Source organism: Platalea leucorodia (genome assembly GCF_965183815.1).
Source record: "Platalea leucorodia genome assembly, chromosome: 18".
NCBI classification, from domain to species: Eukaryota; Metazoa; Chordata; class Aves; order Pelecaniformes; family Threskiornithidae; genus Platalea; species Platalea leucorodia.
This window is the reverse complement of record NC_138840.1, coordinates 7608038-7631101: the sequence shown is the minus strand read 5'-3', so window position 1 is coordinate 7631101 and position 23064 is coordinate 7608038. Positions and strand designations below refer to the sequence as shown.

Here is a 23064-nt window from a genome sequence, read left to right as displayed (position 1 = left end):
GAAACATTCATCCTATCAAAAAAATTCAGAATTTATACTCCCAAACAAAACACGCGAGGGATTTTACCAATACCTTACAAATCTTTAAATACAGCCTATGCCTTTTAAACTGCGTCAGCCCCCTAAAAAGTATGAGGGGGCAGAATACTAACACACACTGGCAAAGAAAATTTACGTTAAAAAGGTCCAAGATTGTTAAAGGTACGAGGCAATGAGAGATGCACCCAGAACAACTCCGCCAAGCAGTCACTTCTAACCATAGCCTCTCTCCTCCCAGCAGCTGCTCCAGAAGGCTAAGACCAGTGTCTTGACAGGGGTGCATCATACGAAAGCGTAGAGCCGCGCAAGGACACAGAAATCCATGCTACTTTACATTTTCCATCCTTAAGTCCCCAACAAGTTGCACTGAAAAGAATTACCTAAACCAAGAGAGTCCCATTAGATTGGGAGATTGTCAAAACTCCATTAGCCACAATTGCTACTAGGCGCTTAGCCTTCCATCTCTACCGAAAAAAGGTAGCAATCTCACCACGAGCGGCACACGCCAACCTTGCGCCCTTCCGTGTGCATCCATTACCTACGGGGAGAAGGAGAGTTAGGTGCAGAACCCGCGCAGGACCGCCACACTCACCCTGGGTAGCTTCGTAACTTTTGGAAGCCAGGCTGTAACCGCATTCGGGAACAAATCTGGCTGCCTTCACTAGCCCACTCGTATTTTGTGATAAACTTTGCTTTGATGACAGATTCGTTAAGTTTAACAACTCCACCTTAAAATAAATGCCGCAGAGGGGTGAGCTAGGGGGTCCCTTAAGCCCCAGTTCCATGCTCAAGACAAGGGGATGGGATTGTGATGGATACTTGAGAATGGTAATAGATTTAAAAAAAAAAGCAAACGGCAATTTTATACCTGTGTTATGTAATGTTTTCTATGTGTGTGGTCTTTCTTAATGTAAAACTCTTGTATTTTTGTGGTTTATATGCAGCAGGACTGATGGCTGTGAGGGTGCACGCTATTTTGTAAAATATTCTTAGCCAGTTTTCCCAAGGAGGAAAAAACCTGAAGTATTCACATTTTCATTGGCTTGTACCTGCATGTACAGTATTGGGGCAGCAAGTGAAGATGATTAAAGCCAGCTTGAAAACTTTTTTCTGTGCTTGAGTTGAGCTTCTCAAAGCATCTAACCCAAAACCACGTGTAGCTTAAAAAAGCCAACCCTCCCCCCCCAAACGATATGCTGGGGAGGAGGGGAAGAGGAAGAAACCCGCTTTTTTCTGAAAAGAGCAGGTTTCGACTTGAGGAAAGATATACCATAATTAATATGCAAGCAGAGTACCATCAGCTCAAGGCTCACACAATTAGCTGAGCTCTCTCCCCTGCAGCTGCACATGGCCACCCACAAGCCTAAGGAAAACTGGCCTTTATCTGTTCTTTAGGTGACTCCTAAATCCCCCCAGCCTTCCCTATTCTCACTGTTACCACTTTTTGTAAAAGCTTAAAATTTACTTTTTGAATAGGCCTTGGTCAGGTTTTGCTGAACATTCGTGTAAAGCTGCAGTCCTAATAATTTAAGGTCTCCCTGCAGCCACAGCTGCAGGAATGCTGCATTTACCCACACCCCTAAGCTGTGAGTCTCTTGTATATAAAAGTGTCAACTGACCCGATTCTGCCTCTGCTGAGCCTGGTTCTTTGCACGCTGATAGTCCTTAGCTTTCAGCAAACGCTGTTCTCACCTGCCATTTGGGACACAGCCCTGCTACAAAGCAGATGGAGTTTGTCCGATTTGGATGAAAGGCTCCAAATCCCCACACACCTGAAGCGAACAACTCACACCGGCGACAGTAGTATTTAACACAATCTGTTACGCTGTTTAAAAACAAGGTAAGTCAGTTGAGGTTTCACTGCAATACTTTATTTGGGAATTTACATATACACAGGATAAAGCAGACCGCAGAAGTCTGACTTTTTGCTCACGCTGATGAGTTTAAGCAGTTGTGTTCTACTGAAGATGAGAAAAGAAATCTGACCCACCCACTTCTTATGCCTAGGTTAAAATGTCAAAAGCTAGCCAGGAAAGGGTACCAGGATTACACAGGAACAAAAAAAATATGAAAAAAGTATAAATTAGGATGTCATAGTAATTTTAAAAGTGTAAGAAAACTTGCAGTGGGCTCGTAGCCCTTGATAAGTTAACTCTCAGTTAGATTGTTAAAAGTTAAATACATCGATACCACATATTAGACAGAAAAGCCACTCTGAAGTGCAAGTTTCACATTCCAAACAGCTTTGCCCCCACACTGCGCGAGAATCCTGCTTGCTCACGGGGGGAGGGAGAGGGGTCTTCAAAATGACTTTGGTTCCAATGAGGGTTGGCGAGCCAAGCACAGCGAGGCCTCAGCTCCGGAGAACTCCACTCAAGGGAAGAGGTAGCAAGGCTTGCTTGCCCCTGGGCTTGGGTTAAAATCCAGTTCCTCAGCACCAAAGTTTCCACCCCTCTGCTAACCAAAACCCCTACTAATACTAGAGTTTAAGTGATTCTTAAAAAGGCCTGACACCACAGGCAGTATTAAGTACAGATTTCCCAAGTTCCTCAGTCACACCTCTGCTAAGATACCCAGCAGGACATTAAGTGCTACCCAGAAGCATTAGTGGAGGTTTGTGCAAGGAGGGGGTCCACCCCAGAAGTGTGCATTGACTGTGCTAAATACAGGGGAGCTCATGTTCTGGTCACTGAGGTTTCACCGTGTCTGACAGTGAAAAGGCAGAGATGGGTCTCAGTTATGGAAAGAGGTTCAGGCTGGGCAGCCAGCCAGAAAGAAAAACCCTGAATGTCTCATGGAGCAGTTTTGAAGAACAGAACAGAAGGCAAAAATAGTCACAACGCAAGGGATCATTTCCACATCTGAGTGCTGAGGGACTGATTGCTTCCCTGGGCACCTCCTCCACCCATTGACTGTCCATATCCCATCATGCCATTAGCTCCATAGAAGTTCATCCCAGCCATCTGCTGGGTCATCTGCAAAGGGGAGAGGAGAGAAGTCAGGGCCATGTCAAGGAGACTGCCAGCCCACAGCAGTCAAAGGTAAAACTCTTGCTCCCCAACATATTACAGGCTTAAGCAAGCTCTTCTAAAGAGTTACGGTGAACAGAAGTCACTGGCTTCTCAGGCGTATGCCCATCTAGCAAGTGAGGAAGTTTTCATTTTAGCTGATGTTGCACCGATTTTTGTTCTCCACCAAGCACCGAGACCTCTGAACAAGTTACTCCTTTGTGATCCCTCAGCTCGCCTGCAGTATCAGCAGACCTCACCCAACCCCAGCAGCCAGGCTTTAAAAGCACTGAAGTCTTCAGGTAACAGGCTAGGCTTAATCGCATGTGCCTCCCCTGCCCTCCAGCTACCTTTGGGTCAGCAGAAGATCACACCTCACCTGAGCAATGTTCCACTGAAGCTGCTGTGCTGGCTGCACACCATAGACAGGCTGGGGAACTGCTGCCATGCCAGCTACGTAGCCAGCCTGCTGTGCAGCCATCATCCCGTTGGGGACACCAATGACAGCTGCCTGCACGTTACCCACATATCCAGCTGGTATGGCCATGGGAGTCACCATCCCTGCAGCTCCGGGCTGGGCCATCATTCCCACTGATGGTGCCATCATGCCTCCCATCATGCTGCTGGAGGGGGCTACTCCTGGAAAGCTAGTATATGCTGCTGCGGGATATGCCATCTGAGCTGGGGCCATGAACATTGCTCCTAGAAAAAGGCAGAGAAGCAATGAAGGGAAGAACTGCTGCATTCGTTGTCAGGGGCTGAAATGCCGACCTTCAAATCAGAGACTATCGCAACACTCACTTGGCCGTGACATCCAGACTAAGCTGCTCATTCTGCTACTCGCCAGTTCTCAAGAAGGACCACCTACATTCCCCCATCTTTGCTTGTCAGCTGTCAGGACACCCCGCCCACTCCGAATTAGCGTACCGCAGTTCAACAGCTCTATTCTGAGATCTGTTACCTTGCGCAGGCAGCTGAGGTGCTTGGGAGCCGTACAAGGAGAGGATAGAGTCTTTAGAGAGCTGCTTCTTCCCCACTTCCTCCCCTTTGCCTCCCGGCTCGGGGAAAAGATTCAGGTTTTCGGGAACAGAACCGGCACTTCCAGATGTTGGCATAGAGCCAGCGACCTGAGACAGAGACAGCACAACTGCAACCGCTGCATTCAGCGCTAGGGGAAGACACACATCATCTCATTCGAGCATCTAACTAGGCTTTGTCAAGCACTGATGTTCCCTACTCACCTTCCTGGAGTCAGAGTTTGCTCCCACCGATGCGAAAAGATCAAGATCCTTCTCTAAGCTGCTAGGCCTGCCGTTTGTAACGGTGGCTGTCACAGGAGCATCTGGGAGAGACAGAGCGGTGAGAACATCCACCACAGATAGCCTCAGGCTGAGGGGCAGCCTCCTGGCCAATTAAGCAGTCTGCACATATGCCACTCAACCCGGCGACTTGACCTGTAACCTACTTTAGCCAACACATATTGCCAGCTCTGCGCTTGTCCTGCCGGTGCTGAGAAGGAACTGGCTCAGGACCAAGGGAGCGCACTGCGCCATATCCGTCCTATTAACCTCGGAGCAGCCGGGAGCCACGCTGCGTCTGGAGACGACTGTAGCTGCTCCTGTTATACTGTAGGCACAACCACTGCACCAGCGTAAAGGGAAACGTAAGGAAAACTGTTTCTGCTGTGGTGCTGAGCGCTGTGCTTGAGTTGCACTGGAGTAGTTTAAGCAAAACCCTAGTATTCCTATCGGCTATTGTTCACCTGACATGAAAAATAACTACTAAAAGCTCACCAAATCCACAGGATCGAAGGTGGTGTAAAGGGTCATTGTAACAAGTGCAAGAAGGCTGGAAGGGCTCTTACCAAGTCCTAGCAAGTCCATTACTGGTTCGGTAGATTTAGGAGAACTTTTTCTAGACTGCTGCGTTTCTTCTTTCTTTTGAGGCTAGGGAAAAAGAACACCAGAGTTCAAGTTCAAGTTTGTTTTACTCTGATACATTAGAGGCTTTAATGAGATTAACCCTTAAAATCCTTTTTTCCCAGTGAGCATAAGTGCTTCCAAAGTGAACAGAATTTCAGAGTATTACATAGTTGTTTTATTGTCCCATTACGTTGGAACCCGCTGCCAAATTTAAGCACAGAATCACAGAATCTTTTAGGTTGGAAAAGACCTTTAAGATCATCAAGTCCAACCGTTAACCCAGCACTGCCAAGGCCACCACTAAACCATGTCCCTAAGCACCACATCTCCCCGGCTTTTCAATACCACCAGGGATGCTCTGAACTAGGAGAAAAGTAACCGCTCAAGCTGGGAAGCTAAGTGGGGAGTAGCAGGATTCCAATCTGCTCTGCATCGCAAGGCAGAGCACATCTGCTTAGTATCTGGTTGAGCAGCAGAAAACAAGGTACTACCATTAGTGTGACTCAATGCATCCACTGCTATGACTGAGGCCAGAAAAAATGCTTCCATATCAAGCTGGATTACCTCCGTTCTGCTTGAGAGAAGTTTTGTTACAATTGATCTATGACCATGCCTTTTGGTCTTACCATTTTCACCTTCTCAAATATGATAGGTTCCAGTTTTCTTTCCGATACTGGCTCATTACTCCTTTTCCATTTGTCATCCTTTTCTTTCTGTAAGGAGAAAAACACTGACATGAGGGTCAAAACTCATGTTGCCATACCAAGAGAAAGTTCATACGGAGCTTTACGTGATGCTGTTACTAATCTAAAAAGCCTCAAAGGTACAGCTGAAGACCTATATTTGAAGCTAGTCCTGCTTTGAGCAAGGAGTTGGACACGATGGCCTTCAAAGGTCCCCTCCAATTTAAATTCTTTCTACAGAATGACTGAAGCAATCGGCCTCGGAGAAGAGATTAGTCACTGATAGAGGAAACATTTAACCTGTCTATTTTCATAGAGTCACTGCTTACTCATTAGACAGACACTTATATCTTAACATGTATCCAAGCTTCTGTAGAAGTGATTAGAAACTAACCCTGAATGCATTGATGTCAATACTTCGGTCCATGTATTTCTTCTTTTCGTATTTATCCCGAATGAAGCTCTCCACAGCTCTGCAAGCAGCTTGTTAAAGACAAATGATTCAAGAATAGAAGACTTACGTAGTATTATTTGACATGTGGATAAAAGGTACAGGCTGTAACTAAACTAATGACTGTTTAAAGAGCATTTCCAGCAGTAACTTTCTTAAAACAATTTAGTGTTGGATCCAACTATTTTAGCTACTCAATTTTTGCCCTTGGGTTATTCCAAGCGTGACAGTGCTATAAAAGGTACATTAAATCAGGGCTTGAATTCCTAGTGTATTTTCTTCACCGATGTATATTTACTTCAACCATCACTTAAGAGCATACATGCCTTTAGCACAAATCACACAGCGGTCAGAGGAATGGATCCTACACGTACAAAAGCACCTCAGCCACCAGCTTAAGACAAAAATGATGGTGGAGAGGTGCTCCTGTGTTTCTTTAGGTTCACATCACTGTTGCACTGGGCATCTAGAAAGCCTCCTGTAAGGTAAAAGTTACAGCTGAATTTTTCAGAAGCGTTAAACCCTTTCAGCTGTCTCCACTGAGACTTTTAAACACTCAGCACTTTTGAAAGTCAACCCTCCTATTTGCCACAGACCCTAGAGGGCATCTCATGCAATAGCTTCAGGTTGTAACATTCGTGTCCCAGTTCTCCACCCTTATAGCTTGGAAGCGATCCTTTTAGCTCGCTTCTGCTTCGTTCTGTAAGCAAGCAGCCTGTGGGTGAAGCAACGCTTGGAGGATGCCTAGCTAGGAACTCATTCTCACGGCTGATGCCCAGGCACATGAAGTTAAGCCTCCTGTGCAAGGAGTGCAGCTACTAAGCAACAAGAAGAAAAGACTCCATGTTTCCTCAGCAGCAAAGGAAGAAAGGATGCTGATCTGTTTGAGGTCGCCTGAAGTTCTCTGGCAGGTAGGCTTCGTAAAGACGATTTGCTTTTCCATTTCCCATCTCTTGCATGCACTGCAATTCAAAAGAATTCTTGAACCATTTGTTTCACAGACATTAAAGCTCTTACACATACTAGCACACCAGGCTACCAAGCAAGAGCCTACCCGTATTAACCACAAGGCACGTGTGGACTTTTGAAGTCTGGTCTGTACCTGAAAGCCACTCCTCAGGCTTTTGGTGCAAGCCTGCTAGCTGGGAACCCCCGATGCAGTTGCTATGATTCCCCCCTCCTACAATTAGCCAATCCTAAGCACCACAGCACAATATTTATTCAAAGACAAGATAAATACCACATTAGCAACCTAGTGTCACTCTGGAAGGGCAGGATTTGTCTTCTGAAAACCTCAAGGAGAGGAGGTGGGCAGCAGCTCCAGCTAGCAGCAGCCCTGGGCAGTTTTACAGAAGCTTGCAGTGTTTGTCTTTACCCTCTGATGTTTGCTAAGCCCGAAATCATGACATTTTCTCTCCCAATCTAACCTAGTTGATATCTTCTTCCTGCTTCACTTCCCACATCTCTGGCCTATTCAGGCTTTATTGCCAAGCTTACCAAGCCCCACCAACCAAACACCACTGCGCAGGTTTCACTCGCATTACCTGTATCTGTTCTTGTGTCCACTGGTCAAGATTGACAGATTTTACCCTGGATATATGAACCCCTAGGTTCCTGTGGATCCCAGCACAACGAATACAGATGAATACACCGATATTCCAGGATGCCCATCGTGGCCCTGCAAAGAGACAAGCGTTTCACACCATCAAGTCAACCTGTAGTTGCCTTGAGCAACTGAGAAACTGCACCAAGTGAACTGGGACTGAGGCATTTACATTTTCATCCAGATTAGAAATTGGCATTAGACATTAGCAGGATGTTTAAAGGTCGTCTCCCAATTATTGTACTTAGAGCTTGTATTTTATTGCCTCCCTCTTCCATTTTGAGAGCTCTACACAAGACAAACACAACTCTAAAAGGAGGAGGGAAGAAAATAGGCATTCAAACCACCCAAGACACTACAAAACCCTAATTTCCTCTTGCTTAAGCTGATGTAACAGTCATGTCAATATAAATCCATGTTCCTGCTTTAGCAATGGAGAATCTTTCTTGGATAACCTTATTGCAGTGGAATCAGCTCCAGAATATTCACTACTGCTCCAGGAAAAGCAGCATAAAATACTCCGCATTTGACATGCGGAGTGCATCCTCAAATCTTCTGTTGGTCCTATGCAGGAAGATAGAGCTGCGTAAGGGGAGCAGCACAGACAAAACCCCGTACTCCAACCACCAAAACCGCAGAGCCGGGGGCAGAGCCCCAGGTTGTGATCCTGGCACAAGACCCATTAACAGTTCACTCCGCAGTTTCTACAGCTCTAATCAGATTGATGGTTTGCATGCGGCTTTCAGACAGGCAGGAGAGCTCCAAGGTGTAGAAGGGAGATCATGCCAGGGAAAAAACCACAAGGGAAAGATTAACAAGCTTAGTTTGACTCACTGCAAACAGTTCTCTGAAGAAAACCTGGCAATGCATTACCCAGGGGACGGCAGAGGTCCACAGGCACTCCCACCACTCGCAGCCCCCCTCTCCCAGCCAGGGCCGACAGACCCTGGCCATCAAAACCCTCAGTCCTGAAGGAAGACCAGGTTTGGAAGTAGTCCTCTGCAGTGCAAGACAAGCAGGTTTTAAAACTAAGTCATCTGGCTAGAGTTGCTAGCCAGCTGCAGCTAGCGTGGCCAGCTTCCATCATGGGTTGTGTATCACTGTCCATGGGTAACTGGCCAAACAGCCACGGCAAAGCCACATCCCGAATAAGGGAATCAATAGCCTCCAATAAACTGTACTAGCCCTTTTTATAGGGATTTACAGGCATTATTGCAGATGAAGAGTTATTCTGTCTTTTTTTGCCACAGTTAAAATAGCAAGCCTCAAAGCTAATGAGACTGAGGTGGGAGGGGGAAGAGGGGGAAAGTGTAATTTCAAAGCCCTAAAAAAGCATCGCTGTATTTGACTCTCCTGAATATGTTCGATGGTTGTTAACAGTTTAATTCCTATTTACTGGGAAAGTCTAGAGTATCCTGAGGGATTTGGTGCTGCTAACGCAATCAGTGGCTCACGGTCCCTTCCAGGGCAAAGGCATGCAACCTCTAACTTACCTCCAGTACCTTATTCCAGCTAATTTATGTTATGATTTTTAAAGTCTTTATTAAGTCTTCTGCCCTGTCCTGCCATTGCTTTCTGCTTTTTCACTAGAAGAGTGGCCCTTGAGAATGCTACTAATTTAATGAAGCTGATCGGTCACTTCCCAGCTTAGGAACAGCTCTTGGTGAAGACCTTAACAGAAGCATACTCTTGCCTATGCCTCAGTTCCTCTATTCTACCCACCAAAATCTAGGACTGAATGCATCAAAGCAGGGGCCCATGCTTTTAGCAGCACTTAAGTATGCCAGTCACAAAGTAAGGCATGGGAAGAAAAGGCTTGTTCAGTCTTATGCCTGTTGCACACCAAGGTGAAGCCAGGAACTCTGATCCTTCATTTGATTTATTTGTGGAGTTCTCTCCCAGATACACCCTGAAGGCTATAACGTGAGACGGCCAGCAGGATTAAGCATGAGATTCAAGGTTAGATTTAAACTCTAGATATATTTAGCCTTTACAGGACTAAAAGGATTAATAGTCAGCAAGATACTACATCAGGGCTGTAGTAATCAGCTCACTGGTTTGTCACATGTGCTCGCTCAAGCCACTGCAACCTCCTACCCTGCGATGCCCCATGAATGACTCAGTGGTACAGCCTGTTATACCCATCCTGCTTTAGGATGACTTCATTTGTGATGCAGGATCTGAAACAGCAAGGGCTGAGTACAGGAATAACAGCTGGCCATTGCTGCAACTCAGAGATCCCAGCTCTGGGAGACCCCAGTACTGAAGCAGCTTCATTATGCCAGTGAATATTTAAAAAAAATACTACATAGGCTTTCAAAAATCCTCCTAGCAGCTAGCATTTGGTTTGGCAATAAACACATTATACAGCCAAGGGTAGTTCTCTTCACTGATGCTTACTCCAGCCAGGGTTTGGGTGTACTTGCAGTGCCAATAAATGCCATGAGGCTTCAGATCTACAGACGAGAAGAAATGCCAGAAGTTTGGGGATGTGGGGTGATTTTTGTCCACAGCCAGGAGGAAGATGGTGATCCCAGAAGTTCAGCAGCCTGCTCTGACACGGTGGTGACTAGAGCCACACAAGCAGGATACTTGGATGGTTCTCCAAAACGCTGCCCGAACTCTGCAGCCAGCTCTGCAGTTCTGCAAAGCACATGAATTTGAACTCTGGATCTGAGCACCCCATGCTTTTGGATAGAACTAGTAATTTCTTTAGCCTGGTTACACAGCCCTGTATTCTATCAACACTATGATTAAAAAAAGAGGAAGCAGATATGGCTACACCCCTCCAGAGTAAAAAGCTACTTTAAGCAGCTGCACAAGAGAACCACTTGCCTCGACAGCAGCGAAGGGTTGACACAGCAAGGTGCAATACAACAGGGAAAGAGTTGCTGCTGGAATAACCAGTGCTGAGCAGAACAGTAGCCCGTCAGCAGCAGGGCAAGGCAAATAAATGAAATTTGCCCAGCTGAATCAAACTCCAAATAACTTCGTGCTCATTAAAATTATCATTTAGTGCCTTGGGCAGTGAGAAACATTACCGGGTTTCTTTTGCTAAAAGCTAGGGTGTTCTAAGCAAGAGAGCCCGTCCTAACCAGGCTGCCACCAAGGAGGCAGTGGGCCAAAGCCCAGATGTCCAGGTTAGGCTGGACCAACCCAAACACACACTCTTACTAGACCTTCAGCTTTGCTAGTATCTAATGCCCCCAACCATTAAGCCAAAACAACATTTTTACCATTTCATTTTTTATAAAGCACTTAGTCTTGCAGGCAAGGGGAGATAGGTTTTGATGCACATGTAAACAAGCCTCCCACTTCCCTCTTTTGAGGCCAGGACGAAGGAGCTCGCACTGGAAATCACACAAGGGCCCAGTAAAGATCGGGCTGGGGGAAACTTTGCACAGTCATTTCCCCACAGTTTCACATGCCATTTTGAAGGTGACTGACTCGCAGAAAGCCCCAGGTGATATTTACAGATGCGAGTTCAGTCCCATGTTGCAGCATTTAACTTCCCAAAAACTAAACCACGCTGAAGTCTGTACAGAAGCTACAGTGACTGAGCATTGACAGAAGGGGCAAAACGCCTTTGTAGCAGTTAAGGGCACACAATTTTTCAGAGAAAAGTGTTTTTTGTATCGATGAGTCACTTTAGAGAACACCATAGCAGCGTTTATCAGCATTGCTAGAGCTGCTGGGGAGCCCTATCTTCCCCTGCAGCCTCTGCGCACACCCTGGCACTCGCCACGAATTGCTTGCACGGCGATGCCACGGGAGCACCTGACCCTCGGGTTCAGTGAATCATCGCCACTTATACACAAAAGGTTTTAGGACAAGGCTAACAGAAACATTTAGCTTGTTAAACCACTAGAAAGAAACATGAAAGAAATTGGTCCTCATGTGAATACCCTCGCTAATGTTATAAAAATAGTTCCCTTGGGGCTGGCGTCCTCACAGCCACCAGATGGCTTTAGAGCTTAAGGCCTAAATGAAAACTCACTTCCCATACGCAAAACGGGGAGTTTGCTGCAATGACAACCGGTATCAGACATGCAAGCCTGATGCTGCAGTCACCTTTGTTCCAGTATTACGGCAAATTTTAACATCCATGGTAAGCAAGTTCCTTGGCACCAGCTGGAACTGGGCATAGTTGTTCAGCTTTGATTAAGCATCTCGTGCCCCTGTTTATCACCTCAGGTGTGCACAAATCCTTTCTGGCGAATGCCAACCATGTGCAGGCAAAGAGTAAAGAAAAAAGTAGTTTTGAGTAAGAATGGGATACTAATCAAAAGAGATTTAAGAGCCCAGCTATACACTCAGTTCTGGCACATTAAGGCTAGCTCAGACTACCTTGGGATATATTCCTAGTCTGGCAGTGGTCACAGAAAGATCACAAGCTTAAAAGCATCTATTGCTCACTCAGTTTTCATTTTAGAAAGCTGCATTGAATACTCGAGCGTATTGCTAAGCCAGGATGCACCACCATCCAGCAGAGACTAGAAAGCCACGTGCAAGAAACTCAGCTGCCCAGTCCGTGCTCCCACCAGGCAGTCTCACAGCCTGTTTTATATCCCAGCCTGTCAAAACAAACACCGCATACCAAGCTGGTCATACCAGCTTCAGTTACCAATCATTAATGCCTCCAAGGACTGTCTGAATGATCTGCCCTTACTGAAAAGGCTCCCAATTCCCTTTAAAAGCCCAGCACAGCCTGGCTAGTCCACCTCACACCATGTCTTAGTCACCTGCGGGAAGTTCACACCCTTAAGGGTTTTTAATCAAGGAAACCCAAGGGGATTCACTCCTCACCCTTTATTCAGGCATTAGATTTTTGGCTCAAGCTACTCATGCAAGTTTCTTTGGTAATAACCCTCCAGAAGGCATTTAAAAATAAAACAGAAGTTGGCTGCAAAGCCACTGCTCTTTTGAGAAGGGGGGGGTCAGGAAAAAAATAGATGCTTTCATAGGCAGGAAGGAGAGAGCATCGCTATTCAAAGCCTAATGAAATATTCTTAGTGCAAACAATCACTGGACTCGCAGGCTCCCTGCCTGCAAGCACTCCAGCAAAAGCCCAGCTGTAACAGGGAAATGTGCCTGCTCAGCCCATTGAGCCCAGCTAACACTGCTACATGTGTTGGGCTACGGCATCGTACAACTCACAGGGGAGGTGGATGTGGGAAATCCTCCTTGGAGCGGGATAATCCCTGCGAGACGACATTCACATCCTCTCATACAAGCCTTCACCAATACTTGGAAATTTCTCATCGAGCCAAAGTTGAAAAGCCTTACTTTTCGCAGAGCCAAATGAAGAAATAGCCAAGTATCCAAGAGCTTCCTTTGACTTGTGGTTTCCTTATTCTGGAAAGAGATTGCTTAATGACTTACTGAAATTCATTCCGCTCATAGAAAAGCTATGACAAAGGCTGTCTTACAAAACAACTTCCGCTGCTCTTTACTGCAGATGGCTGTTCTACAGTCAAGTGTTCAGATTAGTTTGGGGAAACAAGGTGAACTCTGCCAGTGAGGAAAAAGTACAGTTAAACTCGAGATCTCTAAATTATGCTATTTAGTTACTAACGCAGGCTAGTTACTGGCCTGAGCATGCATCCTGATACGGCTATCTGTGATTTGTGAAGCACAACACTTGCATGTAGGCTCAGGTTTAGTACCAGACTAAGCTATGTGGAGTTTTCAGGGAGCCACTGGAACCCAGTGAAACAGGGATGCTAAAGCCAAAAAGCTCTGTAGCAAGGGAGTTTGATAAGCATATGCCTAGTTAAGTATTTTTGTGGTTCAAAAAGTTGACTTTGTGCCATCCTTTGAAAGAGGAAAGGGCTGTTTTGGGGGCTTTTGTCTTTTTTTTTTTCCCCTGTAGAAGATTGCTGCAGTAATTACAGGCTTTAACCACTCTTTGCAGGAAAAAGGAAGAGCCAGAGGCATCTATGGGGGTTGAGAATATTGCTTCCGACAACAGCTTGGAGCTTTGCCTTAAAAATCATCTTGGCTGTATTAGCAGCAACCAGTATACTCTCTCCTTCCCCAAACCATAACGTTTGCTACAGGTACCTTACTGGCCAAGTCAGACCAAGCTGACTGGTGCTGGTTTTGTTTCCTCAGGAGCTGGCTTTGAGTCTTCTACAGTTTACCAGAAATGCATAACATTTGAGTGCCTGGTGGCCTTGAAGGCAGCTACACAGCAGCATTTGATCTAACTTTGAGTGGTGGTAAGCTCGCAGAAGCAGCCTTCAATGCACATCTTATCTTTGCTACCATCTTGTTCTTTGAAGAAGTGCTGCGATGATACAAGCGCAGATGGAGCAAGGTGGAGGAAATTAAAATAGATGCTGTGAACAGCAGGGTGGGTCCTTCCTGCTGTTTAAGCAAGTGATGTTTATTACTTCAGTAAATAAACTGTGAAAGTGACAATTTCAAGCAGATGCTATAATAAGAATCCATGCAAGAGGACTGGTTAACATTACCAATACTGATGACCACAATGTCTAAAATTATATAAAAATCAGCCAAGTTCCATGATCCACGTATTTCCCGCGGAGGTCAGCATAGTAAGAGCCCCAACATATACATGGTCAATACCAGAGACTAGATGACAGATGTCCAATTACTAGGATCCAGTCAAAACCAGACACAAGTCAGTCCTAGAAGTTGCTAGGATAAAGGCAGCAGATTTTGAGGCCTGAATTTCCATGAAATGCAAAAAAAAAACTTAGGTAAACACCAACCCTGTGCCCAAACGCACATATAAACAGAGCAGCAGGACGGAAACTCACACTGTCACTATTTTACACCATCAAAATTCAACTCAGAATTTCTCCACCATCAAATCCCTTACAAGACATCTGCTCACACAGCTTTAATTCTTCACTGCATTTTAAAAATATTTAGACCCTATCTTTCAATCTCATTGGAGTTGTGGGGATATGTAGAAGTCACTAAATCCTTAAAATAGCTCCTAACAGAGGATGGAGTCTCAGCTCCCGGGCCACTTTTTGCTTGATTGACAATCCCTTCAATATCTAGAGCTAGACATGAACTATTTTTCACTATCAAAGTTACCAAAAAGGACTTGACATTCATAAGGATAAGGCATAACCTCGCCAGTAAGGAATGGCATGTTTTGCCAAAAATAGAGGTAAGCAGTTTAACAAGGCACTGAAGGTCCAACCATAGCACAGGTAAATCCAGCTTCGCAGTCAGAGGAAGCTTTGCTCTAAGACAGTTTCTCTTAAAAGCTCAAACTTTTTCTGTCCTAGATTTCCTGGGACACATGAAATAATCACTATTCTGGATCAACCTGAAGGAGACCAAAGCTATTCTTGATTCTCTAGTTGGTTTTGATAACCTACTTGCATTTTGAAAGATGAATTACTTTTAAATTGCAGAGGCATTTTCTGAAGAGGCTGGCACACAAGCTCCTGAGTGTTTGATACCTTATGTAAGTCATCTGGCAGTTACTATAGGAACAAACTTTTACTAAAGTGGCAGCTATGCTCTGAGAATCACATGGCATTTTTGGACCCTTAATTTACACCCTCTGCTATATGGCCACTCACCACACAGGCTCTCCATTTCACAGGTGGGGCAATATAGCTGGTACAGAAGAACAACGAACGGTATTAAAGCTGACACGGTTTGCCGAGATGCCCTCTGCTTGGAGGATTATCTTTGTTATCTATTTCTGGCAGATGTAGAGACATACATCCATGTACGTGACTCAGAGCTCTGCATATCTTTTCTTAAAGGGTATCTTCCTACAGCTCTCCTGAGCACAAACCAATTCCAAATAAGTCCCCACTGGAAAGGCTGATGTTTTTTTTCCTCGCTTTGTGGCTTGAAGGGGAAGTTACAACTTACTCCAAGTAGGTGAACGTAAGGTCAGGCTCACAGCTAGACAGAGCCGCATTCCCTCCCAGCCAGTCGTACACCGTGGCAGCATGGCTCAGACTTCGCGGGTGAAGATCACGAAGGGATAAAGCCAGTCTCACAGACGAAGGTAATTTCTGAACATTTACACTCACTTGAAATTAAGACTGCTTTATGCACAAGACTATTCCTTTCAGACCTGACTTTAAAGATTAGAACAGGTCAAAAGCAGAAGAGAAAATGTAGCGCTCATTAAGATAACTGCAGAATACTGTGACTGCAGCAAAGAATTAAAATGAGTATACAAGCACATATGCATCCCCTCTGGCAAGCTTCCATTACATAAGATTGAGCTTTCTCCTAATACAAGATTTTCTAAGGCAAGTGAGAAGCTTTAGTCCTACCGCTTTGGTTTTTTGAAGCCCACTGCAGGCAAACAATATGCATCACTACCCACTGCTCAGTTTTCCCATAATGATCATTTCTTCATCACATGCAGTTGTTCTAGGCAGCTATTTAAAAAGCTACTCTTCATATTGCTTTTACTAAAAAGGAAATTCAGCTGCGATTCAATAGTCTGCTGATGGAGGAGTTGAGTCACAACAGATTTTTGTTGAATATCAGCAACATGGTTTATATTAATACTAGTTTGGCTGGACTAAACCAACTGTAATAAGCTAACTCCCTCATTCCACTGGAAGTCATCCTTCCTTAGCTACACCTACTCTAGCCCCGAGCTTTTTATCCTGCTCCTCCTGCTTCCCATCCAATATTTAACCACCTCTTCACACGTATTTTCAAAGTTCTACCTCTCTTTTGGAAAAGACTGCTTGAAGAATTGCATCCAGCAACAAATAGTTTCCCATCTAACCACTAAAGTTAGAAGAAAGGGTTGATTTTGGCATGGAACCCACAGTTCTCACAAGACACGAGGGATGAAGGGAAGAGTCAGACAAACCAGGAGGAGCACAGGGCAACCTTAACTGATGGACGGATACAGCAGTCCTCGCTGGTGCTCCCTGTGGAGGAACCTGCCGTTCCGACGTCAACGAAACTGGATCCAAGGAGCCTGTTGGATAGATAGGACTGGAAGAGCAGAGGGGAAGAGTTTGGGAGAAGGAGAGAATCAAATAGAATTAGCTGTATGTTACACAAGTTCAGCACAGAGCTTTAGAGTCAGAAATGCAGAGAAGAATCCAGTTAATATAAGTGTTACTCAACACAAGACATTTTCCGATTACTGGAAGACATCTGAACAGTTAGGTGAAGTCCAGCTTGCACAGATTACACCACATCTCTCCTTCATCTATGTTGTAATTTCAGCCTCCAGACTCATTCTGAGGTTCAGCAGGGTATCTTCTGACAGATACTCAATACAGTCAGACTGCTTCACAATCATGCTATCTTATACACACAACACCACAGCAACACAACTGCCCTCAGAAGGCCCTTTGCCATGAGACATGCGCTGGTGGAAGAGATCCCACTCTCACTCATCAACACCTCCTCTTCTAAGGCGTTTTGTTCAAGCGATTCATACGGCAAAGGCCTTCAAAAAGAGGATGATGATAACTCATCACTCCAGCTTTTAGTGGAGGCAGCCACTCTACCACCTTAGCCATGCTGGGCAGTCCCGAGGGAGAGCTGCATCGCTGCAGGCGGTGCAGCGCTGCTGCGACTCCGTGCTGGATCATTGCTTTTGATCATTAATATCAGTATCGTGATAGCATTCAGAGCTGCATGTGAAAAACCACTGAGACAAGTAATCTTTGATAGCACTTGCAAGGGGAAATCTGTTGTTCTGTTTGTGCCTAACATGGCTAGATTATATCCTGAAAGGCTGCCACTGAGCTCCCGAGTCCTGTTTTGATGAAGTAATGAAGACCCTTCTCACATACACAGAGTTTTTCACTCCTAAGCTCCACTGCCAGAAAGCAGTCTAGCCACGCTCTGCTTTGGTGCAGGATGTACTATGTACTACCTGTCCACCCGCTTTTCATCAGATCACCCAGTTTACCCACAGTTACTTTGGACAGAAAGTTTGCAATGCAAAGAGGAAGCAGCAGGCGAGAGATCTCGCCCAACTTCCTCCAAAACAAGAGCCTCCAACCACTGCAGTGTTTATTGTCGCAGAAGCAAAAACCACCCCGAGCTTGCTTTCCCAGTTTCCTTGTCCTTTTTTCCCCTCCAACAACTTAGACTCAGGACATTAATAGCTTTCGCCAAAGGGACGCCATCAGGCTCACGCTTCTGCAGTTCTCCTTTCAGGCTCATCCGTGCAGCTCTTACAGAAAAGTTACGTGGAAAAAGCACGTGAAGCCATCGCTGTCTCCAACAGCTTGTCAGAAGAAATGCCTTGGGAAGAGTGATGTGCCCCACAGAAGTTACTTGCATCCCAAACATACAAGGGAAGGAGAGTATATTGGAGAAACTAGTTTTCTCTCCTTACCACACTTAAGGATGCAAGTTGGACTAGGAATCACTTGTAGGCACCGCCTGATGGAAAGCAAGTAATAACAAGAACACAGAAGATAACCTCGCTAAGCAATCACTTTGCTAAGGGCAGAAGAGCAGCAAGATACCCAACTGTTCACCAACACGGCGTGGCAAACAAGAGCGTGCTTGCTGCACTGGTCCCAGAGCGCGGGGCCCAACCAGTAGCCAGCACCAGGGAGCTGACGTTCCTGAAAACTAGACTTTTACCCTAACACTGAGAATTTCTGTAGAGCATGAAATCAAGTGGGCACATACTAGCACTGCAGCTCACACTAGAGGTACTGCAATCTCATTTAGTTCTGTATATAGAAGTGGAAAAAATACAGTAATGAAACCCAGCAAGTAGTTAGGTCATTGGGAACAGGCATAATGGAAGTGTGGGTGGCATCTGAACAGTCTCTGCCTATGTGTCATGCTAGCTTTGAAACGCTCAGATCAAGCAGCAAACCACTACAAAATTCAGGAACTTCAGCATAAAAACAGATTGCCAAAAGCCAGGGTTTTACTGTAAAAGTGTCTTGAGAGGTGCTGTATGAGCTGCCAGGTTCTTACTCTGCCTTCAACTTTGCTGAAACTCCTGCAAAAATCCTTAAGTTGAACGTGAGCTGACAAAGAAGGGAGCTGGCATAAGAAACACCCCTGCCACCACCAACCAGTGCTCGGTGACGAGATTTCAGCTGTGACCTTGGCAAACTACTGTTCACAAAATTGTACACAAATACATTCTTCATGTATCTCAACTAGCATAGCCAGACGTGCAATCGGCTAAAAACTCAGCAACAATCAGCTGTACAGAAAAGCAGCTATTCTTCCAGGTAGCACGAGAAATGTTGAGGGAAGCCATCTGGAGCTAGCAAAGGCCACGTGGCTTCTCTTCAGTGCAGACTTGCACAGAGTTTTAGTTATTAAGAAGCCACATATCAAATAAAATGTGCTCTTTACTCTGCACAAGTACACCTAGGGCTCATTTCCATAGGCAAAGCAGTTATTTTCAGCAGCCGTAAGAATTAACATCAGGCCTTCCTTGCCATTACTGCAAACCAGCACCTCTGTCTTGCTGGGAGAACACCACATCAAGCCACAGTAACCAAAACACAGCCCAATATGATGCTTTGACTGGCACCAACTACCAGTCAGATACCTGGCTGGAGAGCTTAGTGCACATACACCTCCTGTGGCCACAAACTCCGTATGTTGCCCTCACATCTCCATGAATCTCATTAGTACAGTGGATAATTATTTTGCCAGATAACTCAGTACAACAGAAGCCTACTCTTCATGACTGATGCAACCTATCTTCCCAGACACAAGCGGCTTCTAGCTTTAGTGGCAATGCTGAACTGTACACGTTTACTTTTATACATAATTAACTGGAATACTGCATTTCCAGGATGCACTATGAACAGGAGAAGCTATGTAACCACATCAAAACGAGCAACCTGGAACTGTGATGAGAATTTGTTTCCATATTGTGTACATTACTGTCTCATGCCTCAAAAGACAAGACAACACAGCTATTTTTGCCCTTGGCACTGGCATCAGGAGCCAAGGGATAAGCAATTTGCAAGCGAGAGGAACATTCTGCTCTCTGCCAACACCACCATGTTCAACTTACATGGTCAGCCAAAGCCAGGTGTGAAACATCTCAAAATAAGCCATCTCCAAGATAAAACAGGTTGTTATGATGAGGTTACTATGTTTTAGGGTTTTTTTTTTTGGAGCAGGGCTGAAAACAAACCTTAATAGCACCATTTTTAATGTTTTTCAGCAGTGGTCTCTTCAGTTTTTAGAGGTCATACTGAGGTGACCAAGTCTCCCACTTACTGGCGGACACAGAAACACAGCCCCTGCTCCAAGTTCATTTATTGCAGCTATTGGGAAACAAGCCTCAAGTTCAGGTCCCCAAATCATTCTAATAGCTCATTAAACTAGGATTTTAGGTAGGCATAGGCATAACCTTAACCCTTTTGCTACGGGAAAGCAAAGCATTTCACAGTAGCAAGCTACAGAAAGGCATCTGCATCACCATGGAACAAGTAACAGTTGGTTTATTCATTTGTTTTGTCTTCTAGAATTCAGACATTTACATCTGACTTCCTCTCTATCCCACTCCACTCCTTTCTAAGAAAAGTAAGGGTCACAACATGCCTTGAAATCAACGTTAAGTGGAAAAGGAAGCACAGGACAAAATAGGAAATTCCTTCAGTGGTAGTTGGTTCCACGGCTAGGTTACAATTCCTTCCTTTTCCTTACACGCTGCACCTTCAAATACCGCTCCTGTCTGAGCCTCTAAACACGATCTGCTGCTCACGTTACAGCTGCTTTACAGGATATCACTCCTCAGCCGGAATGCCCTCCACAGTTACGCAACGCCAGCTTTCCAGGTTCCTCTTAATACAAGACTTCTCCAGAAGAGCAGTCCCCACACGCCATGAAGTGTTTTCACACCGACATCTGCGATCAAGCCCCAGCACAGTCAGGGAGCCAATGAGTTTCCATAAGCGGATCTCGGGCAGTTTTCTACTCGACTCCCTCGCAGAACGATGGGCACAGCCGAGCTGCAGAAGTGGGGCTGGGAGCACCAGGAGCGCGTTCTCCGACAGGAGCACTGCCAGCACAGCCTGCTGCGACCAGCAGCGAATTAAACCGTGCTGAAGCCAAGTCTGGGTGGTTTTTTGTTTTGTTTTTTTTTTTCAAACACCAAGCGCCTGCTCAACCGAAGGGGAAGCCACCCGCCGTGCTACGAACCCCCAGACCGCCCGGACCCCGCTGCGGCGGCTTTAGGCAGCACCGCTGCCCCTGCCCGCAGCCGGAGCCTTCCCTGCCCGCTGACAGCGGGGCTGCACACCGCAAGCCCCCGCGAACCGGGGCGGGGGAGGCTGGAGGACGGAGCCGTCACTCCCCAAGGCCCAGCCGGGCCTGTCCTCCCGGGGGAGGCGTCCCTCCTCCCGCCGCTGCCCCCGGGAAGGACGGGGAGACCGGAGGGTCCCGACAGGCCACGGCCCCGGCAGCAAGCGGCGGGGAGCAGGGGCCAGCGCCCCGCCACACGCCGGCACCGAGGGGGTGACACCCGCGCCGGCCCGGGCCCACCGGTCCCACCAGGCCCCGCCGCCCCCTCAGCCGGCGCGGCCCGCGGGGGAGGCCGCCGGTACCTTTGGCCTGGCAGTCGGCGCAGTACTTGTTCTCCTCCTCCACCAGCAGGCTGGCCAGCACCGCCTGGTACCGGTCCACGTCGCGGACCGACTTGCCCGTCATGGCGCGGCCGGCGCAGCCCGCCCGCGGGTCACGGCGCCGCCGTCCCGGGCACCCGCCGCTTCCTGCTTCCGGCCGGCGGCAGGGGCGGGGCGACGAGGGGGAGGAGCCAATCGGCGGCAGCGCGCGCGCTTTAACGCTCCCCCTCCGCCGTTGATTCGCTGCGGCGCGGCAGCGCCCGCGGGAGCCAATCGGTGGAGGCGGGGCGGTGGCGGGGGAGGCATGAATGGGCAGGGTCACGTGGTGGGCGGAGCTGTGGGCGGGGCGGGGGCTGGGGCGGGGCGGGGGGGCTGAGGGGTGCGAGGAGGCGGGTGGGGGGCTGGGGGGTGCAGGGGAGGCCGGGGGGATTCGGGGGGCTGGAAGCGCTGGCTGGGGCGTAGGGATGCTGGCTGGGGGGTTCGGGGGGCTGGGGGGTTCGGGGGTGCTGGCTGGGGTGTAGGGATGCTGGCTGGGGGGTTCGGGGTGCTGAGTCGGGGTACAGGGGTGCTGGGTGGGGGGCTTTGGGGGACTGGCTGGGAGCTTGGGGGGGCTGGGGGGGTCTGGAGGTTCTGGCTGGGGGTGCAGGGATGCTCGCTGGGGGGGTTCAGGGGGCTGGGAGTGCAGGGGTGCTGGGGGGGTTTGGGGGCCCTGGGGGGGTACAGGGGCGCTGGCTGGGGGGGTTGGGGGGGCTGTCTAGGGGCTTGAGGGGACTGGGGGGGCTGGAGGTTCTGGCTGGGGTGTAGGGATGCTGGCTGGGGGGGGTTGGGGTGCTGAGTAGGGGTGCTGGCTGGGGGCTTGGGGGGGTTGGCTGGGGGATGGAAGGGGTGCTGTGGGGTGCGGGGGTCTGGCAGGCGTTTGGGGGGCTGAGCAGAGGGGGGCTCCCTGGAGGAGGCAGAGAGGGAGGAGGAGGTCCCTGCTCAGCACCTCCATCCCTGCCCGGGCCAGGCTCTGCCCCAGGTCTCTGCCCCACAGGGGCACGCGTGGCTCAGGGCCACCCCACGGCTCTCCTGGGGCCCTGGCCTGCGGCAGCCCACGGGGCCGTGGCCGTGCAGGGCCCGGCTGCTCCTAACGCCGTTACGGCAGCCTGGGACACGGCTGTGCCCGGTGCCAGGTCACTGCGGGCCCGATCCTCCCGCAGCTCCTCCAAGGGCAGCGGGGCAGACCCTGCAACACTTACCCTCAGGTACATGGGGGGACCACCGGTCAAAGGCAAATGTTCGGTTGGATCCCATGGTAAAATTAATGGGGGGATCCAAAGACTGAGTCGTTCAGACAAGATGGAGATCATAAACCAAACCCTGGTATTCCCATGCCGAGGTGCTGGGGGGAGAATTTGAGAAAGAGCAACACATGAAAAGCTGCAATCAAATGAGCAATGGCATCAAAAGGAGAAAAAAATATGTCATTATGTAGTAATCTGAGAGACACTTGAAATTACATAAGGCTTCCAAAAGTGACACTCGTGTCCCAGAAAGGCGCTGGGCTCGGTGGCGGAGCTGGGACGCATCTGCCTTGGGCACAAGCAGAAATATCCCAGCGGCTGCATGAATGGTGAGGATCCAGATTGAGATGCTCAGAAAACAAGGTGCTCTCAGCCTAGAGCCCAAAGTGTTTTTGTCTCAAAACACCAGGTTTTGGTGGAAGCGCTTCCCTGCCACCACCGAGGCTCGGCGTGGCTCTCGCTGCAAAGAAACGGAGAGGAGATACCAGTGCATCACCAGTCCCAACTGGTCTGTGTGCTGGGATGACCCCA

General features: G+C 47.8%; 1 protein-coding gene across 1 annotated transcript; it reads right to left on the bottom strand.

Annotated features, from left to right (window-relative positions):
* Nucleotides 1-1877: 1877 nt before the first annotated feature.
* Nucleotides 1878-21418, bottom strand: SMAP2 (small ArfGAP2). The gene is made up of 10 exons (XM_082329861.1): nucleotides 21233-21418; nucleotides 7648-7781; nucleotides 6980-7065; nucleotides 6047-6125; nucleotides 5596-5682; nucleotides 4912-4993; nucleotides 4289-4389; nucleotides 4009-4174; nucleotides 3427-3749; nucleotides 1878-3014 (listed from the first exon to the last, which is right to left on the bottom strand). The coding sequence occupies exons 1-10, from the start codon at nucleotides 21333-21335 to the stop codon at nucleotides 2889-2891; spliced, it is 1287 nt and encodes a 428-aa protein (XP_082185987.1). The 5' UTR covers nucleotides 21336-21418; the 3' UTR covers nucleotides 1878-2888.
* Between the last annotated feature and the right edge of the window lie 1646 nt (nucleotides 21419-23064).

Excerpts from the sequence above, each read along its gene's own strand:
- SMAP2 (XM_082329861.1), bottom strand. The coding sequence starts at position 21,335 with ATGACGGGCAAGTCGGTCCGCGACGTGGACCGGTACCAGGCGGTGCTG. Across the intron at positions 7,066-7,647 it reads GGACACAAGAACAGATACAG|TGCATGCAAGAGATGGGAAA; the intron begins GTAATGCGAGTG and ends TTTGAATTGCAG. Across the intron at positions 5,683-6,046 it reads TTGACATCAATGCATTCAGG|AAAGAAAAGGATGACAAATG; the intron begins GTTAGTTTCTAA and ends TTCTCCTTACAG.